The following is a 23,652-nucleotide window of genomic DNA, read 5'->3' on the forward strand; positions in this document are numbered from 1 at the left end:
AACCAATGTTTCCGCGTACGTGATTCCAAAATGTGCCTATTAAATTTTGCTGATAAAAATTATGACAGATTAAAAATAGATGTATAATACACCTAAACTATTATTTGTTAATATAATGTACAAATAAAATGTGAGAAAAATGTTATTCTAGTTGCTCAGGTTCATAGCCTAAAAACTCACCTGATATTAGGGCATGACTAGACTCCAAAGATAGTGTGACCGACGCATTTAAGGTTAAACATTACAAGCCACTGCCTATTTCTGTCGCGAAACAATCATTTGTTCCAGTTTTTAAGGTCGGATAGCTGTAATATAACACAATCGGTCTCATGTCTCAAGCTCGTTCACGTAAATATTGGAATTATTATTTCAAATTGAATGCATGAACACGATAAACATATCACGCCAACATAATAATCTAGAAATTCTTCTTTAGAACCGTTGCGATTTAGAACTAGACGAGTCGATAAAGCAACACAAAAAATAAGCAAAAGTGGACATCTAAAAATTTGCGCGACAATGAAATAAATAATTCTGAAAGTTTCACTTCGATTGCGTGTCAATTTTTTAAAAAGAGATGTTTGCAATTTTTTAAGAGCGGAATAAATAAAAATAGTGAAGACAAATAAGATAGGTGAGAATGCTTATTAATATATATAAATATTTTTTTACTATCTTTACAGGGAGATCTAATCACCAACTAGGTAGATATTAAACCAAAAACCTTTTTTGTAGTTAATTAGTTTCAAAGAACATCATTTTATAGTCTCAAGTATGAATGTATACGCCGAATGAATATTATATTCCTTGTTCGAAAAAAAAACTTCAACAAGAAAAAAACCCATAATTACTCAAGAGTCCTCTTTAACGAGCCTTATTTCTAATTCTGGATGTAACTTTAATTGATATTTATACGAATTTAGTTGTAAAAATTATACATAGCTCCATTAAAATTGTAACAAGATTTTCGAAGTTATAAAATGAATTATGTTTAACATTGGAAATGAGTTTATTCTTTCGCTTATGTACAGGAAGTAAGATACATAGTCCCCTGTCTATGGACATCGGACTCGGTGACAGAATTTGTGTACTGTTGTTCGTGTATCTAAAGCCCTTTTTTAAGGTTGGGGAATCCATTTAGTGATACCCGATCGAGGGGGGTAACAGACCGGGTTATGTCGGACTCCGGTACCTCCAGAGAAAAAGAGGGAGAAGAGGAGGCACGAGGTTCTCCTCCTTCTCCAATTCAGTCCTACTAGGAGACTGCGCCTTGAAAAAGGCGCGCAAGGCCACACCGGCTAGACGATATCTTAGGTACCGCAATAGTGCGCGCCGAAAGTCCGCCTTCGCCGGTACCCGTCCTAATGATAGGACGGGATTCATCCCCGGGAAAATTCCAGAGGACGTCATCTGGGGAGACACACCGTGGGTGTATCTAAAACCCTGACTGAATATCTGAATTTATTTTTCGGTTCATATATGCTTATACTATTTTGCCCGGTGTGACAACCCTTACATTGTACATCTGAGACTCAAAACTCCTATTGCAGGATTGATGACGGCATTAAAGTCGTGAAATCAATCGACTAAGGTAACAAGACAATATCAGGTGGATTAAGAGTTCGAATACCCGTCTAGAGAAATAAAAAGTTACTTGAAAGCTATGGCAGCAATATGCCTTTTAGCTGATTTCAAAACTGGTGCTTCCCGTGTAATCCCATTTAAATTTTATCAAGATCTGACTAGCACTTTTTGAGGATAACAAGACAATATCAGGTGGATTAAGAGTTCGCGTACCCGTCTAGAGAAACAAAAAAGTTACTTGAAAACCATGGCAGCAATATGCCTTTTAGCTGATTTCAAAACTGGTGCTTCCCGTGTAGTCCCATTTAATTTTTATCAAGATCTGACTAGTACTTTTTGAGTTATCCTTAATAATGTATATTTACCTGACTTCGACTACATTGATGACATTCTCATTAAATTTTTATTTTGTTGTATTCGGTTTTCTTTTTTGTAATTTTTTTGCATTATGTATCTTGTACTGATTCTTCCGATTTCATACAATGTAACCAATCTTAATAAGTACTATCTTAATGTGATCAAAAATGTACATGTAATAAGCACTATAATTTTACGTTTCTTATCGAAATCGATCCGTTAAAAAGATTTGCTTCAGACAAGGAATAATTTATACAATCGGGACGCCCACGTACTATTGGCCAAAACATGTTATTAGTTTTTTGTTCTCTATAGGCTCTCTGTGTTAGTAAGCGTATTAGATATTTAAAGTAAGTTTTAATAAAAAAAAATTAAATTGTATTGCTTTAATGTACTATTTTTTTAAAACTATTTTACAAATTTATATTGTTTTAAACAAAGGTAATATGTATTTAAATTTTATTCCTCTCACCAGTAAAAATTATTGTAAAATAGGTGATTTTATTTTTTCTATTCATTTTGTTTGTTAAAGTATTTTTCTATTCACCGAATTTTCTGGTAGATTATTGATATTCAATTTTTTTTTATTTATCATAAAAATATTATCATTGTATTTTCGCCCATTAATTTTGCCTAAAAAGTGAAAATGTGGGCTAGAAACAACCTCAATCTGTAAATTTTAACTGAAGAATTGCAAAGGCACAAGCCCGTGATGTTAGGCGACTACTCATGCAAATTAAAAATACACCATTTGTTCGTGTGTTATTATAGATTAATATCGAAGGGCTTAAAAATTTAAAAAATTAAATGCGAAAAATAATTTATTTTATTAAACTAGTCGGAAAGTACATTAAATTCAAACAAGCATTATTTGGACATATGATAATATGGGTATAGGCAAATAAATGTGAAATAATAGCTTTAGTCTATTTAACGAAGTACAACAGAAGGATAATTGCTCACAATTTGCTTAGATTTATATAAATTAGAGGATATTTACTTTATTATGTTTGGGAAGCTCAAACGACAAAATCTACGAGAGATCAATGATTTATTTACGGAGCTTTGTATTCTTTGCCATCACTATAGTAAAAGTTTCACTTTTGATCGTCAATATCTGCTTTCAAATAGAGCAGACATTTCAGAATTACTACGTGCCCATAGAGAACTAGAAATGCGTATCTAATTAGATTTAAATTTAATCTATCCATTTCATTCAAATATTTATTATATTTGACGTATCTGAACTGTTTCACTTTCTTTTCCAGTTTCGCAAAAAAATCGAAATGCAATTCAGAATATAAAAGCGGTGGTTTAAAAAAAGCGAAGTAACTGACAGATTTCACTTGAAGTTTGACCACATTTTAAGAAGCAGCAAACTTATGACACTAGTTGTTGATTATGTGATCGTATCATCGAAGAATCAACATCTTACGCAACTTTTTATTGGTTCATACGTAAGACTAATTCACAGCTCATATGGTCATTCCGATAGAGGCACCCGTCACGTGCGGACGTGCTCATCGACCACTCGATCGCCCGGTCTTTGTTCGCCCGGCTTTTGTTAGCCCGGCCATTGTTCGCGCGGCCTGTGTTCGTGATACATCTGCCGACTAAGTGCTCTTCCTGGAAGTTTTTAATTGTTTTGTTTCCTTTTGTTGTTTCTGTGTTCGTGGTACATCTGCCGACAAACTGTTTTCCTGGAAGTGGTTAATTGTTCTGTTTCTTTTTGTTATTTCCGTTTTGTTGTGTTTTTTCTTTGTCGTGTAGTAATCGTGCCGCATCGCCACCTGTGTTCAATAGAACCGCTCAGGTCCGAGAAGTTGGGGCCTCGCCGCAAGGCGAGTGTTTTCAAGACCCGGGGCCGCCCCACCTGGGCACTCAGCGATCATGGACGCTGTATTCGCGGAATTCCTCCGACTTCGCCACCCACAGCTCGCCTCAGAGTTTCTGGCCTTCAAGGCCGATCACATCGCGAGCCCTCTCGTGGACTCCGCCGAGCTCGCTGCTCCTGCGTCGCCTGTACCTGCGTGCAAAGCTTCTGCATCGAGCACCGCAGCCTCCGTCGTGCCTGCCGTTCCCGCGTCGCCTATACTGGCGAGTAAAACTGCTGCGTCGTCCGCCGTGGCCACCGTTCCAGCAGCGCGATCATCCGCAGCCTCCGTCGTGCCCTCCAAAACACCTGCTCGTAGGTCACCGGCGCCCGCCTCCTCGTCCTCCGACTCTGACTCGGAGATGGAGGTCGACCTCGCTCCCACCTCATCGACGGATGGATTCACCCTGGTACAAAAGGGTAAGAAGCGTGCCGCGGAGTCTCGAGCTCCCGCGGCCGCTAAAATTAGCAAAGCCGCGAACGCGTCGCGCCCCCGCCCTCAGACTCCCGTTGCGCCTCCAGCCCGTGCCACTCCGTCGCCGCGTCCGGTGGCACAAAATAAAACCCAGACCCCTCCCCCGGTAATCCTCCAAGAGAAGGCAGCTTGGGATCGAGTTTCCCTGGCCCTTAAGGCCAAAAATATCAACTTCACGACTGCCCGTAACCTCGCGAACGGCATTCAAATTAAGGTTCGAACACCCGACGACCATAGGGCCCTCTCTTCTTACCTCCGTAAGGAGCGTATAAGTTTCCACACGTATACGCTCCAGGAGGAGCGCGAACTCCGTGTCGTCATACGTGGCATCCCTAAAGAGTTGGATGCCGAGCTAGTCAAGGCCGACCTTCTCAAACAAGGCCTACCGGTTAACTCTGTACACCGCATGCACACAGGTCGCGGAAGGGAGCCATATAACATGGTTCTCGTCGCCCTTCAGCCTACCCCCGAGGGTAAGCAAATATTCAACATCCGAACGGTCTGTAGCCTTTCCGGAATCGCCGTCGAAACCCCACACAAGAAAGGCACACCTAGCCAGTGCCATAACTGCCAATTATACGGGCATTCTTCCCGTAACTGTCACGCGCGCCCCCGATGCGTCAAGTGTTTAGGAGATCACGCCACGGCCCTCTGCACTCGCGATCAAAAAACCGCGACGGAACCGCCTAGCTGCGTCCTGTGTCGTACACAGGGTCACCCCGCAAATTACCGCGGATGCCCCCGAGCCCCGAAAATAAATCGTCGCGTCGCCCGCCAAAACCGCCTCCGAGCTTCCGGCCCAGACATCAAAGCCTCGGCACCCTCTGTGTCGCAGGCTAAGCCAGCGTTCGTTCCGGCGCCGGTGCCCAGTGTCTCGGCTTGGGCGAAACCGCTGCCGTACATGAACACGGTTACAACTCCCTCCTCCGCGATTCGTCCCGCCCCCGCAACTCGTCCCTCTCCCGTGACTTGCCCTCCGACCGCGTCCGACAATCTCGCTTTAGCGATCGACTTCTTTCAGTCGATCAACTTTGAGCGCGTTAACGCTTTGGGCGACGCCATTCGCGCTGCCTCCACTGCACAACACTTTATCGCCGTTGTGCAAGAATACGCCGACGTATACGCGTCATTAAATACGTACGTCCTCCCCTCACTCCGCCGGTAATCAATGGCGTATATAAGTAGAATAAAGCCCCTATCCGTAACGATAGGATTTTTTAACGCTTACGGTCTCGCAAATCAACGTGATCAGGTTTCTGACTTTTTGCGTGACCATCAAATTGATATCTTTTTAGTGCAGGAGACCCTACTTAAGCCCGCGCGCCGTGACCCTAAAATCGCGAACTATAACATGGTCAGGAACGACAGGCTCTCTGCTCGTGGTGGTGGTACCGTCATTTACTATAGAAGAGCCCTGCATTGCGTCCCGCTCGATCCTCCCGCGCTCGCTAATATCGAAGCATCAGTGTGCCGAATCTCACTGACGGGACACGCGCCGATCCTTATCGCGTCCGTTTATCTTCCACCGGATAAGATCGTTCTAAGCAGTGATATCGAGGCGCTGCTCGGCATGGGGAGCTCTGTCATTCTGGCGGGCGACCTAAATTGTAAACACATCAGGTGGAACTCACACACCACAACCCCGAATGGCAGGCGGCTTGACGCGTTAGTCGATGATCTCGCCTTCGATATCGTCGCTCCGCTAACACCGACTCACTACCCGCTAAATATCGCGCATCGCCCGGATATACTCGACATAGCGTTATTAAAAAACGTAACTCTGAGCTTACACTCGATCGAAGTAGTTTCAGAGTTAGATTCAGACCACCGTCCCGTCGTTATGAAGCTCGGTCGCGCTCCCGACTCCGTTCCCGTCACGAGGACTGTGGTGGATTGGCACACGCTGGGCATCAGCCTGGCTGAATCTGATCCACCATCGCTCCCGTTTAACCCGGACTCTACCCCGTCTCCTCAGGATACCGCTGAAGCCATAGACATCTTAACGTCACACATCACCTCAACATTAGATAGATCATCGAAACAAGTTGTAGCGGAGGATTTCCTTCACCGCTTCAAATTGTCCGATGATATTAGGGAACTCCTTAGAGCTAAGAACGCCTCGATACGCGCCTACGACAGGTATCCTACCGCGGAAAATCGTATTCGAATGCGTGCCCTACAACGCGACGTAAAGTCTCGCATCGCCGAAGTCCGAGATGCCAGATGGTCTGATTTCTTAGAAGGACTCGCGCCCTCCCAAAGATCTTACTACCGCTTAGCTCGTACTCTCAAATCGGATACGGTAGTAACTATGCCCCCCCTCGTAGGCCCCTCAGGCCGACTCGCGGCGTTTGATGATGACGAAAAAGCAGAGTTGCTGGCCGATACATTGCAAACCCAGTGCACGCCCAGCACTCAATCCGTGGACCCTGTTCATGTAGAATTAGTAGACAGTGAGGTAGAACGTAGAGCCTCCTTGCCACCCTCGGATGCGTTACCACCCGTCACCCCGATGGAAGTTAAAGACTTGATCAAAGACCTACGTCCTCGCAAGGCTCCCGGTTCCGACGGTATATCCAACCGCGTTATTAAACTTCTACCCGTCCAACTCATCGTGATGTTGGCATCTATTTTCAATGCCGCTATGGCGAACTGTATCTTTCCCGCGGTGTGGAAAGAAGCGGACGTTATCGGCATACATAAACCCGGTAAACCAAAAAATCATCCGATGAGCTACCGCCCAATTAGCCTCCTCATGTCTCTAGGCAAACTGTATGAGCGTCTGCTCTACAAACGCCTCAGAGACTTCGTCTCATCCAAGGGCATTCTCATCGATGAACAATTCGGATTCCGTACAAATCACTCATGCGTTCAACAGGTGCACCGCCTCACGGAGCACATTCTTGTGGGGCTTAATCGACCAAAACCGTTATACACGGGAGCTCTCTTCTTCGACGTCGCAAAAGCGTTCGACAAAGTCTGGCACAACGGTTTGATTTTCAAACTATTCAACATGGGTGTGCCGGATAGTCTCGTGCTCATCATACGGGACTTCTTGTCGAACCGCTCTTTTCGATATCGAGTCGAGGGAACCCGCTCCTCCCCACGACCTCTCACAGCTGGAGTCCCGCAAGGCTCTGTCCTCTCACCCCTCCTATTTAGCTTATTCGTTAACGATATTCCCCGGTCGCCGCCGACCCATTTAGCTTTATTCGCCGACGACACGACTGTTTACTATTCCAGTAGAAACAAGTCCCTAATCGCGAAGAAGCTTCAGAGCGCAGCCCTAGCCCTAGGACAGTGGTTCCGAAAATGGCGCATAGACATCAACCCAGCGAAAAGTACTGCGGTGCTATTTCAGAGGGGAAGCTCCACACGGATTTCCTCCCGTATTAGGAGGAGGAATCACACACCCCCGATTACTCTCTTTAGTCAATCCATACCCTGGGCCAGGAAGGTCAAGTACCTGGGCGTTACCCTGGATGCATCGATGACATTCCGCCCGCATATAAAATCAGTCCGTGACCGTGCCGCGTTTATTCTCGGTAGACTCTACCCCATGATCTGTAAGCGGAGTAAAATGTCCCTTCGGAACAAGGTGACACTTTACAAAACTTGCATAAGGCCCGTCATGACTTACGCGAGTGTGGTGTTCGCTCATGCGGCCCGCACACACATAGACACCCTTCAATCTCTACAATCCCGCTTTTGCAGGTTAGCCGTCGGAGCTCCGTGGTTCGTGAGGAACGTTGACCTACACGACGACCTGGGCCTCGAATCTATACAGAAATACATGAAGTCAGCGTCGGAACGGTACTTCGATAAGGCTATGCGTCATGATAATCGCCTTATCGTAGCCGCCGCTGACTACTCCCCGAATCCTGATCATGCAGGAGCCAGTCACCGTCGACGCCCTAGACACGTCCTTACGGATCCATCAGATCCAATAACCTTTGCACTAGACGCCTTCAGCTCTAGGAGCAGGCTTAGGGACCTCGGTAACCGTACTCGTCGAACTCGACAAAGAGTTCGCCGTGCAACCTAACCCATGAATCAGCTCGCTGAGTTTCTCGCCGGATCTTCTCAGCGGGTCGCGATTCCGATCCGGTAGTAGATTCATTCGCGAAGCAGCTACTCTTGAGTTGTTAGATCTCCTTCGGAGGCGCTCGGGCAGCTGTTAGCAAATCCCACCCCTCCTGGCTGAGCCTTTGCTCGCCCACCTGTCCTGGTGAAACTGGAAAGGCCTCCGGGCCACCAGTAATCCTTCAATCATAAAAAAAAAAAAAAAAGCTCATATGGTTTTAAGTGTTTACTGCATGCCATGATAACAACGTGAATTTCGCTACCCACCTTGAGATAGGTTGAAATGGAACAGAAACGCAAGCTTGGTTCACGGTAGAAAATGGACAGGAATACAATGTCGACACTACCAACTGACTCGGCATACGATATCTGATGTTGTTAGGTGTTGGTTTTTTATTAAACGTTAATATTACTTTTCCATTGATATATTCATAATAGGATACAAATTTATTTTCAAAATTGGAACCAGCTCTAAAAATTTTAATCCGAGGATGGACATACACATAATACATAATATGTCAAACATACCCAAAGTATACGTTAGGCGACGGCCGTTATACCTTTATATTTGTCATGATTTGGTTATATTGACCTTTAATTTTTTACCTTCCAATATTGACACTCTATAAACCGTAAATTGTTAAGTTGTTTACATACATTAAAAAGCCATCGCGTTTGTTTTTGCGTTCATTCATTATTTGCAACACGTGCGTGTCTCTAGTGAGCCCATAGATTACCAACTCAAAATTCGTTCACCCGTATGTACTTGTATTAATAGTCGTGTTTTCTACACGATCCTGTGATTAATAGTGCTATCCGATTATTTATATCTAACGATAAAATTAACGATTTACAATGGTAGACATAAAAACGAATAAAAGATTGGATCTGTTGTTTGATGAAGTTTTTTGGTTAGTTTTATTTGAATGGCAACCAAAGCCTAAACGCACACCACGCGATGGTTAGACTCATATCATTAATTTTAACTGGCAGCTGTTTGTCCCTTCTCTGAAATATCCCTTGTTTTGTTTTACGTGTTACGATCGATTAAGGAGAACCGCGGTTGGTGATTTCCACAAAATATTCAATTGATCAATTTGATTTTGTTCCTCGTAGACTATGCCCATAATTTACACATTTGCGACTAATTTTACGGGTGGTAGGGCGCCTTTTGGGCCCGCACAGGTAGCTACCACCGCCCAGCCAGTTTTTGCGGTTCCGGTTTCCGGTTTAAGTGGTAGGGCAGCCGTTGTATAATACTATAGAACTGAGAATTAGAACTCATGCCTCAAGGTGGGTGGCACCACTTAGATTGTTGACGTCTATGTGCTCCGGTAACAACTTAACACCACGCCCTCCACCAGTTTAAGCTTAATTTTTTTTTAATTAGTAACAAATATTGATTGAACTCATTCTCAATTTGAATAATAAATCTTCAAAAAGCAGATAGACATAGATGTTTAATGTTTTTTGCATTATTGAAACTCCGGGGTAAATGATAGCATTGATAACTGTTAACAATTGAGGCCGTTAGAGCAAAAGCGGCCTAATCCAAAATTTTTCACATTCGTGCTTATATATTGCAATTTATTTAAAACATAATAAATTTGGATGCAAAACAGTCCTATCCCTTATTTTCACCCTTTTTTTTTTTGTCCACAGGAGAAAATCGCCGGATCCCCACCCGCGCGGCAGGTGGGGTGTGTGGGAGTTGAACCTCACTAAAAACTCCTGCCGCTCACAACCGGCGCCCTACCTCGGACCGGGCCGGAGTCCAGTCGGGGCTATTGAAACGGCGGGACAGGGTTGACGCAGAGCACATTACATCCATCCCACCGTCCCACGGACGCCGGACCGGCGGCCGCCAGCGACACGACCACCGGTTCCCTCGTTCAGCGGGCCGAGAGCCCGCTTTGATGGCGCCGCGTTACACCTTCCCCCAGAGCGGTCGGGGGAACGCGGTCTACCATCACCCGGCTTCCTACTGCGGGTGAGCGTGCAAAGCACGCCACCCCACGTTTGGGTCTCTCCCCGCACAAAACGGGTAGGACCCCTAGCTCTTAGGGGGCCAGGTCACGGATACGACTCCGGTCCCTAGTTTCACCCATAGATAACAGATGGCTTAGTAAACATTATTTTTGCCTACGAAGTAATGTAAAAGTAAATTCAAAACTCATTATTTCCATGCTGACTATGGTAAGCATAGGCCGCTTTTGCGCTGACGGCCTCAGTTATGCTCGTGCAATTTACATAAGCTGTCCTGTTAAGATGTTTAATGCTTTAGGTATAGTCTGTCTTGTTAAGACGTTTAATACTTTAGGTATAGTCTGTCCTGTTAAGACGATTTAATACTTTAGGTATACTCACAAGTCCATCACAAGCAGAAAGAGCTACGCTGGATGCAGGCTGTCCGCGTACAGAGCCCGTGTAGTGGCAGGCCGTGGCTTTGATCCTCGGCCGTTCTCGCGTGCGCCCGCGCTCGCTGTGTCGCTCCACCACCATTGCGGGAGTTATGAATGTCACCGACGGCCTGTTATCAAAGAATTACTTTTTTTTACAAACGATCTATTTTGTAGAGATTTAATAAACACAGAAAAAAAAGATGTGTGGTGTCGTGAGACATCGGATAGGAACGAAGTTCCTTATTATAAAAATATTAATTTTAAGTTCTATTCGAGGTATAAAGAAAATTATTATGCGGATATACATTTTTTAATATGATTTTTTTTATGATAAAAATAAAAATAAAAACTACTTTACAAAGTTATCAACTTTATTTTATTCACAATGATTTATAAAAAATATTAATAATAATATACAAAGAAACAGCTATTTATATGAATAATAATAACCGTCATCACGTAGACTATACATTAGACACTGTATAGCCATCATACTAAGACTATGCATAAATAATAAAAATCTTACGTTACGGACGTTTTTTCCCAGTTAGGGTACCCCTCCGCATCGTCCCATAAGGAACTTCGTTCCAAAATTTTAATATTTCTGACTTTCACTAAAAATACTTTGAATAATTTGTGACAAATTATAAATATATATTAAACGTTGTTTCAAATCTAAATGATTGTTTGCAACAATTAGAACATAACAAAACATATAGGAATAGCTTCGCAACGTTGCTTTTTGTTTCATATATATTTATACTCGCTACTGAGCGAGCCTATGCGACGTAATTAGAATTGCCAGCCGCGGCGCGGACACCGGGTCCTCATAGCTCACTGCAGTCTTTACCCTTTATCCTGCGAGAGTGAAATTCTCCGGCGCTTGTATAATTATTGCGAGACCATTCCGCAAATAAAACGAGCGGGCATGCGGGTGCTCGAACAAAAACATCAAGAATCTAGATTTTATTTATAAACCTATTCGTGGATAAAGTGACGCCGTGTTCTTTGTCGTTTCGGAATTGTCAAAATTGTAAACAGATTTTTAAAATGCTATTGAATATTTTTAAGGGATTTTAAATCTAAAATAATATTGATTTTCAGTTTACAAAAGTTCATCGCAAGATTTTTACAGCATCCAAAATGCCTAGAACGGGTAAGTCATAGTTTTGTCTAATTTTATCCAGTAAAAACTAAAAGTCGAACATTAAAAGTGCGGATCCGTAGTAATAAATTTAAGTTGCGAGTTAAGCGCATATCGGCCAAGGAATCTGTCTGCTAAGGCTACAAAGACGACCATAAAAAGTAGATTTCGCGCTGGCACAATCAAGATTTATCGAATAAGACGAGTCAACCTTAGCTTCCGAGCAGAATGCACACAATCTTACAGATTTACCGCGGAACGTATTTACAAGTATTAATTGATTTTTGCCCATGTGAGGAATAAATACATGCTTTACTCCGATCGGAGGCCTCCATAATAGGCAATTATATTTGGTCCAAAAATAGATATAATACTTAAACGCTTTGATTCCGTTACTTGCAGAGTACGACTTCAAATTCATAACGAAAGACTCACTCATTCAAATTCATCTAGTAGCCTTGAGATATTGTAATATTGTGCCTAATTTGATAAACCGAAATAATATTATTTTAAGATCACCGTTGTATCCGGAATCCTCACGTTTTTAATTAATATTATTAATTATAAGATTTCGTGAGATAAGCTTTATGGAGGTGTCAAAATGAAAGCCATTTCATTAGAGATCAGAGATGAGCCGCCAAATCTTTTGAGGTCATCTCGCGGGTAAATGTTTACACAGAGTTTAAAACATATATTATCTTACATCGTCACGTATCGAATGACTATTACAGTCGAAACACAAATTTTCTACAGTTAATGATTAGAATCCTAGATTTCATTAACGATTATATTCAATTTATATTAACAGTTTACGTGTTTTAAAATATATTCCCAAAAATGATAACTGAAAAATATTTTATTAGTCCAAGGATTAATCGTTGGGAAATTCGGCCACAAAACTACAATCGGAATCAATAATTTACACTGTACATACTACTAATAGTAGTTTGATATAAATTTAGCATTAGCACTGCTACTGTTCAATATAAATCTAGTACTAACATTACTTATACAATACCCATATAAGTAGCAAAAAAAAGGATTCCAAAGCAAAAAAGGATTCGAATTTCAATTCCCTATATTTTGTAATTGTTTGCTAGTAACCATGAACACTATCAGCCTTGGACGGGTCGAACTGTCGATCGTCAGGCAAACACTCAGAGTGCCCACCGAGGCTCTAAGTACACAGATAAGGCTCATTACGGCAATTAGTGGAGCAAACATGGTCGGCCTAGATACGTGTCAGGCTGTGTTGACATGAATGTGCGTCTGTCTGTACGCGTTCGCTATAAACACTACGATATAATACCTTGTAACAACTGATAATTTTGAGAAATTATTGTAACACCATAAAGACCAAATGTCGTTTTTTTTAATGCCCTAGTAGGCAGACGAGCGTACGGCCCACCTTATGGTGAGTGGTTACCGTCGCCCAAGGACTTCAGCAATGCCAAGCCGCTACCTACCATTTCACAAACTTTTTAAATATGTAGTAACGAACGCGACAACAGAGTCCAGAGATAGCACAAAAAGAAGTCTTGCAATGAAACTAGAACTGAATGATTGCTTTATACAGATTAATAGAACAGGCTGGGTAATGTAACAAAGCATACCTTACTACTACTATAAAATTCAATTGAGACTTCAACTTCGCATTAAGATAGATGACGGTATCCATGTAGTGATGTGTATGGGCCTGAGTAATTTTTAATACTAGATGAGCCATAATGCGTCCATCTCCCTTCTATATCGTTCCCTCACTGCCGAGGATTGCGACCACATGTGAAGTTCCTCCACAGTGTTCGATCATGGGTGGCATGGATCGCATGGTACAGACTACCACCAAGTGCTTCCCTTACTAGATCTACCCATCTAGCTTAATAGTAATTAAAAGTTAATTAGTTAAAAAAGGAATGGTCTGCTGCTCAATTGTAATCGGTGATAGGCACTACAAAGACTATTATTTAAAACTTGAAAAAATATCGTTCGGCTTCAGAGACTGTCGAATGTCGAAGTCTCGGTTTCGTTGTAGTGATTATCACGCTATTCAGATTAATTGCCTCATGACAGAAATAACTAATATAGCGGAGCGCCACGGACATTGTTGCTTTTCGTGAATTTACTGCGTATTGCGGTTCACAGATAGCTTGTATCTGTATCCTTTCATATACCCAGTAGTAATGACAATAATGTCTCGGAGTCAATTGTCTATATTAAATGTATATGGACATCCAGACGCATAGATCGATTAGACGTAATTTCAAGGATGAGGTTTTTATTACAGAGGTGTTTTCGCTACAGAACCCTAAAATTAGAGCACAATTGAATTGTTTTAAACTTTAGCCCACCGGGTTTCTCGCTGGATAGAAAGAAGATCCGTGGTAGGCGATTCCGATCAGGCGGTAGATTCGGCGGTTGCTAGAGCAGATTTTAATAAACCCTTTCTGGCTGAACACTGTAAACTCACAACCAGTCACGGCGAAGACAGAATAGCCTCACGAAGCTACTGTCGGAAAGACACGTAAAAAAATTTAAATTGAATGAAAAATTGAGTTTGATTCGAAATATCGCGACAAAAGAAAATCGTGTATACGAAATCACTTTACTTATAAAGAACACAGTTTGCGTAGTACCCCATCGGAATGATAGCGCTCGTGCTGACAATAATGGAAAATACTAACGGCATACGAAATTTTGTATTAACTTTCACCGATTAAGGTGTAACGTAGGCATTATTACGATATTACACAGTGCTCCATAACCGCATCTGTAAAGGAATCGGTGCGTGACTCGATCAGAGTTTCTGTTATCTTCCAAATAACTTGCAGTACAATAATAACTCGATACTCACATTTTGTGACCGCCTTATTATTATTTGTTGCGTCCGCCGCGAAAGTTTGAGCACCGATAATATAACCCAGCTCGAATAAAAGAAATATGGAAGATCGTTTGGCAAAAAAAGATCTGTTTCGATGGATTGTTTTCTCTGGTCTTTTATGTCTCATCGGATAACACTTGCTGATGTTATACAGTACTTATGTACATATGTTTAATATCTCTTCCAGAGCCCTGCGGTTTTGGCGTCCTGCAGTGCAATGTCTTTATTTTATTACTGCAAGCTAAGGTCCTTGAACTTGGACAGTGTCTTCTTGTATCAATTCATAGCTGAGTTAAAAATACGTGTAAATCTAAAAAAATTTCACCGCCGTTATAATCTAGCGATTCACAAACACATTTTGAGTAAAAATTATATATTATATAGTTAACCTTGAATTCATTAAAGGCTTTTATCAAATTGTTTTCGCAACATTAAACTTCAATGACTAAGTTGAAATGTAATTGTAGTAAATTCAAAGCGATTACACAAACGCTAATTGTTATGCAAATAATTTTGAACGTAATGACTTGAAACTCAGAACCTGTCTGCTCTTGAGGTATCGATATAACAAATGCGTGTATTTATAACCCGTTCACTGTGTTTAAGTCAAATCTAAATAACGTATATTAGGAATATTTTCTTTCGATAACATCTTCAAATTTCCTGATCGTGCAAAAAGATCTTCGCAATTTCGAACCACTTAACGATCTTTGAGTTACGATCGCAAATTTAAGATGGTGGTATCATGGATTAAACAATCAAAAAGATATAAAAAAAAAAAATTACACGGTACAGAATTCTGAATAATTTGCATCGTATTATCGTTTTGAAGTCGTCGTGGCCTAACGGATAAGACGTCCGGTGCATTCGTGTTGAGCGATGCACCGGCGTTCGAATCCCGCAGGCGGGTACCAATTTTTCTAATGAAATACGTACTCAACAAATGTTCACGATTGACTTCCACGGTGAAGGAATAACATCGTGTAATAAAAATGAAACCCGCAAAATTATAATTTGCGTAATTACTGGTGGTAGGACCTCTTGTGAGTCCGCGCGGGTGGGTACCACCACCCTGCCTATTTCTGCCGTGAAGCAGTAATGCGTTTCGGTTTGAAGGGTGGGGCAGCCGTTGTAACTATACTTGAGACCTTAGAACTTGTATCTCAAGGCGGGTGGCGCATTTACGTTGTGGATGTCTATGGGCTCCAGTAACCACTTAACACCAGGTGGGCTGTGAGCTCGTCCACACATCTAAGCAATAAAAAAAAAAAAAAAAAATTATTTTTTAATGCAAAATTTAATAAACTAATAATCAAATTGTGATTATACTACTTTTCTACACATCGTTTTTCTTGATAAGTATAAAGATTGAACCGATGACATTTAACATATGCTTGTATCTAAGAGAAGTCTGATATAAAGTAAGCAAAATTATTTCAGCCGTTTGATCGCTGAATGCATAAACAAAGTCTAACCTTGCAGTTTAGCCTTGGCCTTAAAATTATATTTCGTAGATCTTCTAGAACACATTATATAACAGAAATATACGAAGAGCGCGCCGCCCGTATATGTATGGGGTATGGCGGGAAACGGCCGGTTTTATGTTAAAAAAAGTATAAAAATAAAGATCGCGGCAATATTAAATTGTGAACGTATATGAATGGGAAACGAGCTTACGGATAAGCTGAAGCTAAGCTGTTCACAAAACCATTCAAATATGTAGTTTAGTTTTGGAGAATATCTGTCGTATAATTTACATCGCGATGTCTATGGGCTCCGGTAACTGAAAACCATGTGGGCTGTGTCGTTAGGCCGTGCTTCACTTAGCAGAAAAACTTGAAATATTTAGTCGGAGCACCTAACATGATAATAGTCCGTCTGCGTATTTTTCTGAACTATAATTGGTTACTTACATTATTCGTACGTAATATTCTGACATTATTTTTCTGGTTAATAGCAGCGTCAAAAAAAAATACAAAAAATGTTTTTTTTTTATTGCTTAAATGGGCGGACGAGCTCATAGCCCACCTGGTGTTAAGTGGTTACTGGAGCCCATAGACATTTACAATGTATGCGCCACCCACCTTGAGATATAAGTTCTAAGGTCTCAGTATAGTTACAACGGCTACCCCACCCTTCAAACCGAAACGCATTACTGCTTCACGGCAGAAATAGGCGGGGCGGCGGTACCTACCCGCGCGGACTCACAAGAGGTCCTACCACCAGCGATTACGCAAAATTATAATTTTGCGGGTTGGATTTTTATTACACGATGTTATTGCTTCACCGTGGAAGTCAATCGTGAACATTGTTAAGTACGTATTTCATTAGAAAAATTAGTACCCGCCTGCGGGATTCGAACACCGGTGCATCGCTACATACGAATGCACCGGACGTCTTATCCTTTAGGCCACGACGACTTCAATGTACTTTATTGCTATTCATTCTTGTACACTGATTGCTATTTTTATTCTAATTACGTCTTCAGTAGGGCGAGCTAGCTGTTATGCTAATACAGTTAAAAGTTCGACTTAATGTCTCAAGGTAGGCGGGATATTCACGTTACGCTCATGGACAGTAACTCCCTAAGGCCAGTTTACTAAAAAAAAATATACGTAAAACTGAACTCGGGTCATTAATCTTACTCGACTACCGGCATACAAATCCGTACAAAAGGAATCTTACATAATCCTTGCGATATACATCGCTTATTGTATTACAATAATTGCCGCATAAATATGTATGAGTTGAATTTCACAGACATACAACAGCATTCAGACTGTCAACTTTTTGTCCTGCTGCCATTAAAAATGTATGAACCTGACGCACCATTTTCGTTGACACGAGACAAAAATTTCGTCGGGGCCACACCGTCCGCGCCCCATTCCTTTAAGAATGAAGATAACGGTTTTTATTGAGGTAATCATGTGTATTTTTTATTAGCCTTAAAGGCACAAGCGATTACCAACCAGATGTTCAGCCGAGAAAGTGTCCTAGTATTAATATGTTTTCGCAATTCTTGTCGTGCAAACTAAGTACAAAAACTAACCGAGCGGCTTCTAGTTTGTGGCGCGAGTGTGATGAGAGTGATAGCAACAACGCTTCCGCGAAACGAATTTTCCAGTCGACTCGTACTTTCTAATTTGTTTTTATTGCTTAGATGAGTGGACGACCTCACAGCACACCTGATGTTAAGTGGTTACTGGAGCCCATAGACACCTACAACGTAAATGCGACGTAAATGCAACGTAATGCGTAGACAACAATACAACCAACACAAACATATTGATAACTATCGGCCCGCCCCGGCTCCGCTCGGGTCTTTAACAGAAATTTCAACCATATTTGACGTTTTATTTTTTATTGCGGCATAACTATAATAGTTAGAGATTTGCTGTCGCGACACTTTTTGTAAATAATAATGCGTTCTACAAAGTTGTAGTACATTATTTTATTCTATCATCAATAGTTTTCGCAGGGCACGCGATGTACAGAATATTTTAGGTAATTTTTTTACACCTTGGGTTACATTATTGGAGTTTTAGTAAGGATCCCTATTTTTTTTTTTCAAAAAAAGAGTTTATAGCCTATGTCACTCGGGAATAGTGTAGGTTCCAAGCAGTGAAAGACTTTTTCAAATCGTTTCAGTAATTTAGGAGCCTATTCAATACAAACAAACAAACAAATATTTCCTCTTTATAATATTAGTATAGATATAGACTAGCCATTGTTAAATAGGATATCCTTCACACATCTGACAAATCCCCTGAGTCTAGGTTCAAAGATTTCTGACTCTGATTATATCGTTTTAGCGTACCTATTACGAACGATTAAGACTACGTTTTAAAACCGTCAAGGATTTGGTCGAAACTGATCAATTACGCCGATCGTTTCAATATATTTCGTTTTATAGTCTCGGCGATTTCGAGTTGAATTATATATGCCCAATTACACTGTCGCATCGGATACTAGTTTGGCGATTTTGTTTAAAATAAAGTTCATAGGTGAGATTGTAAATAATTCAATAAATCCAGGCTACAATATTGTAGCAAAACCGTGAATTTTAAATTGTCAGTGCAATTATTCTTTATCTTCTACATTCGTTTTGAATACGAACCTCGTCTTTAAGTAATTTTATTGACTCGCCGTCAATATTTTGCGATTTCATAATTTTGATAGTCATCACTATATTACACATACCATAAAAATAATAAATCTCAAACATTTTTTTTTAGGATTGAAGGATTACTCTTAGCTCGGAAGGTTTTCCAGTTTCACCAGGACAGGTGGGCGAGCAAAAGCTCAGCCAGGAAAAAAACTATTCTGAAGACAAGATAAATATAGCATACAGAAAAGTGATATTGAAATGAACGAAGATTAAATGTTCCAAGCTGTACAAATACACATTGTTACTATGTAACACTAACCAGTAAGAGTTAATTAAACTCAGCCGTTAGCTGAATTAAATTAAGCTGAACTGATTAATTATTACGACAAACATAAGTCACAAATTGCATAAAAGTAGCTACCCCTTCAATTTCCGGACTAAATCATACGACTAGTATTTCCTTGCTGGAAAATTAAAATTAAGCTTTATGATCTATTTAAATCTTAGCAAAATAAAACTTGAAATTTTCATGAATTCCTTTATTAAAATCATTCTTCATAAATTCATCAAAACATTATCGGCTTTAGTAGCAGCTATAGAAGATTTATCGATACTTAATATTAAGAACAAGAATGCGACTATGCCTTCCAGATTAGGAATTCATTAAATCTAACCTGAGATAAAACGAGCATTAAACTCGATTAGGAAAATTGTAAGCATTGGTTCTTTGATCAGGTTAACTAGATATGTAATTGATTTATTCAATGCAGTGTTATCTTTTGAAACAACAATGTCGTTTTAGTTGTCGCCATTTTGAAAATTGTTAAAATTTATCAAAACTGCTAAATGTTTCGTTGAATTGTTTGAGGAGAAGTTATTGTGATATGAAATATTTAGAGGCTTATGGAGTGTGAAAATGTTGATTTTTTTGTTATCGAACATTTGTGATCTATTTTGTTCAAATTTCAAACGAAAACAAACTATTTTAATTTTTTTATTAAAACTATTTTTGCGGTTTAATCCCATATTTTTATTGTCATTATTTTTGACGTTTCGAACATACGAATACATGACAGTTTATGTGGACACGAACGACGTTCGTCAGTCAGTCAGTTTTTTTTTGGTCTTTATTTAAGAAGATTATTCACCTAGTGAATATGCCACTCCATTGTACAACAAAAGAGAGTAACAAAATAATTATATAAAAAATAAAGGAAACTAATATCGTCTCTGAAGGCCCACCAAAACTATTTTATAAAAAGTGACTTAGCCATTTCGGATTCCGGAAAGGCTAATACGTAATTTACACCTCCAACTTGTCGAATATCTGTATATTTTGCAAAGAATTGTTGTCTCAAATCATCGTTCCGCGCACACTTCAGCATAATGTGAGAAGCATCTTTCACTACATCACAAACTGATCCCAAGTGATCAGGAGCCTTCCCCATTAAATGAGCAAACTTATTGAGTGGAATGTGCCCGGAACGGAGTCTATGTAATAAGAATAAAAAACGCGAAACAAATCTGTAAAAGCAGTTTTAATTATGTCTACGACTCGAAGGAACCGAATAAAATACTATATTTTAGTGCATAATACTATCGTAGAATGTCAATATACCTACATCTGTTGAAACTATTCGATTTCCTTGTACTACGTACAACAACTATATCTACAAAATAGCTATTTAATCGCATAATCGCGGTTTGAATGAAATAACAAACAAACAAAAAACAAATTTACATACATTGCTGAAATCCATACTTGCGAAATATTACTATAGATGAAATACACCCATTTTTTTAAACTATTCAAGAGCCACGTGTCGTACATGACCAAAATAAAACTGTACAAAATTCAATTAAATTGGATAAATAACGAACCAAATAATACATATATCGTCAATTATCCAATTTTTATTTAAAAACGCAGATAAGAATGTGAATTTTAATCTTAAGCAATACGCGCTATTATATTAAAATGATTTCATAAGCTAGACTAAAACAAAGTGAGTCAGACATGGTTTAGTTGATAAGTTTTGTAGAGAAGTGAAAAACTAGAACGGAAATAGCCTGCAGAATTTATTGGTCTCAGTAAGAAGTACGTGTATTCGGCGGCTAGCCAACAACTTGTCTGAAATTAATAATTTCGTATCAAACAATACTAATGCAAAACATAGATGCATGCATTTTTTTTAAAAGTCGTAATGACTATAAAGGCAAAGGGCTTAAGATAGTTATTGATTTTAACAATTATTTTTTAGGCAGTAAATGTGAAAAAAGTTTTTATGAAAGGTAAATAGATATATCACATATAACATTATTAAATCTATTTCTATGGTTTAATCTCGTGTTGTTATTGTCATTTTATTATTACCAAAAGATTTGAATACTTTACAGTTTTCGTTGTCACGGACGATTGAATGCGAAATTAAACAGTAAAAGTAATTTATACTATATACTATATAATAAGGGATACAACGTGTTCATAACATTTTTAAAATTAGCATTTAGTCTTTCCTTTATGAATTAAAAGGAGCTCCATTTAAATTGAATTAAAACACATCTTATTTTTAATTAAAACAAGCATGTTCGTGGAAATTTAAATAATATAAAACATTGCAGATCCATTGCGAACGTTCTGTTCGCAATGGATTTCATAGCTTAAAAATACAATTAGTCTTGAGTTGCGACAGGAGTATTAGTAAAATTTTTATTTGAGAAACAGCAGACGGATTTAAAAGATTTATGTGCATATTCTGAGGAAACGAGTAGCTCGACATACGACTAATACTGTAATACAATACATATATAATACCCAAGGTCAGTTGGTAGATTTCGTTACTAATTTTTTATTTTGAGATAAGGTTGGGAATTAGGGATCGTACAGGAAAAATCAACGTAAAATACGGTTCGAATTGGGAACTTGCTCCGTCTTTTGGAGACGGTTAACAAGATGATGCGCCGCGACAACTGCGAGACACACACACACACGCACACACACACACACACACATAATTGGGTGTCCATATTTACCACATTGTAAGATCGAGTTAATTTGAGTCAATAAAATATAAGATTTACTATATGAAGTGATAAATTTTACTAGTTTAAGCAAAACGCTAGAACTTTAGCAGCGCAGCTTTCTGCAACGACGATATAATAAATATAAGCTGTACATTAGGACAGGAGTAAGTGCATCAGCAGGATTTGACAACTTAATTTTATCTTCTATTTATATTAAGATGAAAAGCATGTATCATTTCGGCTTCAGCGGTGATTTTCATATATCGTCGCTGTCAAACCAAAATCTGCTATGTGCAAAAACTCTATTTTGAATTAACGAGTAAAAACATTTTCGTATAAAACTTTATATGAAGGTGAATTTTTAAGAACTATATCAAATGAAAGTTGTAGAGAAATATTAAGGCTATAGATACATAACAATTTTTTTTTATATGGTAGATAGGGCTGTGTGAACTGTACGAAAAGGTGAAAAAGTAAAAATCTCAAAAAGTGCACATAGCAGATTTTGGTTTGACAACGACGATATGTTGTATGTGCTTCGTAACTCTGACATATTTTTTTTTTTTTTTTTTTTTTTTTTTTTTTTTTTTTTTTTTTTTTTTTTTTTTTTTTTTTTTTTTTTTTTTTTTTTTTTTTTTTTTTTTTTTTTTTTTTTTTTTTTTTTTTTTTTTTTTCTCAGGAGGAAATCGCCGGACTTCCGCCCTTCACTGGGTAGGAGGGCGGGGCATGTCGGAGTCGAACCGACTAAAACCTCCTGTCTCTCAACAACCAACGTCCAAACCTCGCATGAGACAAAACTCATGAAAAGGCAAAGGGGGGAAAGTGAAGCGTTTAGTGCGGAGCACATCTCTCCCATCACCCTCCCCCTCGGGACGCCGGACTGGCGGTCGTCGGCGCCACGACCACCAGCCCTCTCGGTCGGCAGGCTATCCGAAGCCCGCCTAGATGGCGCCGGTTAGAATGGTCTATCCTACGGAATACCCCGCTGGGTCAGAACCAGCGTGGGTCGAGGATAGCCGGCCTTCCATCACCCGGATGCTCATGCATAAAACGCGTGCAGAGCAGCTTGCACGTCGTCTTCTTAGGCCCCCTTCGCCGGTCCCCAGGCCGACATGTGAGGGGACCCGAAACACTTAGAGGGCCAGGGCTTGGGCGATATCCGCCTCCCTGGCCCCCGCTCGACGGCGGCGGGCTTGTGCGTCTCTCACGCGCCCCGCCGCCTCCTTCTGCGAGATGGTGCACTCGCAGAAGTCGAGCATCGCCTTCCACAACTCGTCGTCACCGAGCATCGATGCCACAACACTCGGCAACGACAAGTCGTTTCCTATTTTTGCGACGAGGACACGGCGCCACCCCTCCCATGCGGGGCAGGCGACGAGCGTGTGCTCCACCGTGTCCAAGTCGCAACCACAATGGTGGCACTCTGCCGTCGGCTCGGCTCCGATCCGGTGCAGGAACTCACCGAAGCAACCATGCCCAGTGAGCACCTGCGTGAGCCGGAAAGTGAGGCGTCCTCTGTCACGATTCACCCAGTTCACAAGAACCGGGCGAATCGCCTCGACGGTCCTACGACCAGCCGAAGGATCGGCCAGCCGTCTAGACCATGACTCCAGTACGGACCGCCGAGATTGGGCCCTCCGCGCTCTGACCACACTGGGGCTGGGACGCGCCACGCCCCGTACACGAAGGTCAGCCCGCCACTGATAGTCAGCAGCGAGCGCCTC

At 40.6% G+C, this 23,652-nt stretch overlaps 1 protein-coding gene and 1 long non-coding RNA gene across 2 annotated transcripts in view; one reads left to right on the forward strand and one right to left on the reverse strand.

The window, feature by feature from the left end:
• AdamTS-B (ADAM metallopeptidase with thrombospondin type 1 motif B) overlaps positions 1–23,652 on the reverse strand; it is a 103,472-nt gene that overhangs the window by 36,162 nt on the left and 43,658 nt on the right. Inside the window, exon 4 of the mRNA XM_028170729.2 lies at positions 10,740–10,902. Coding sequence (XP_028026530.2) covers positions 10,740–10,902 — 163 coding nt within the window. The remainder of the gene's footprint in view (positions 1–10,739; positions 10,903–23,652) is intronic.
• On the forward strand, positions 17,557–19,264 carry LOC149500457 (uncharacterized). Its single transcript, XR_016324888.1, has 2 exons — positions 17,557–17,715; positions 19,032–19,264. It is a non-coding gene; the product is annotated as an uncharacterized LOC149500457 (long non-coding RNA).

The sequence above is a fragment of the Bombyx mandarina genome, chromosome 21 (genome assembly GCF_030267445.1).
Source record: "Bombyx mandarina strain Sakado chromosome 21, ASM3026744v2".
Taxonomy (NCBI): Eukaryota; Metazoa; Arthropoda; class Insecta; order Lepidoptera; family Bombycidae; genus Bombyx; species Bombyx mandarina.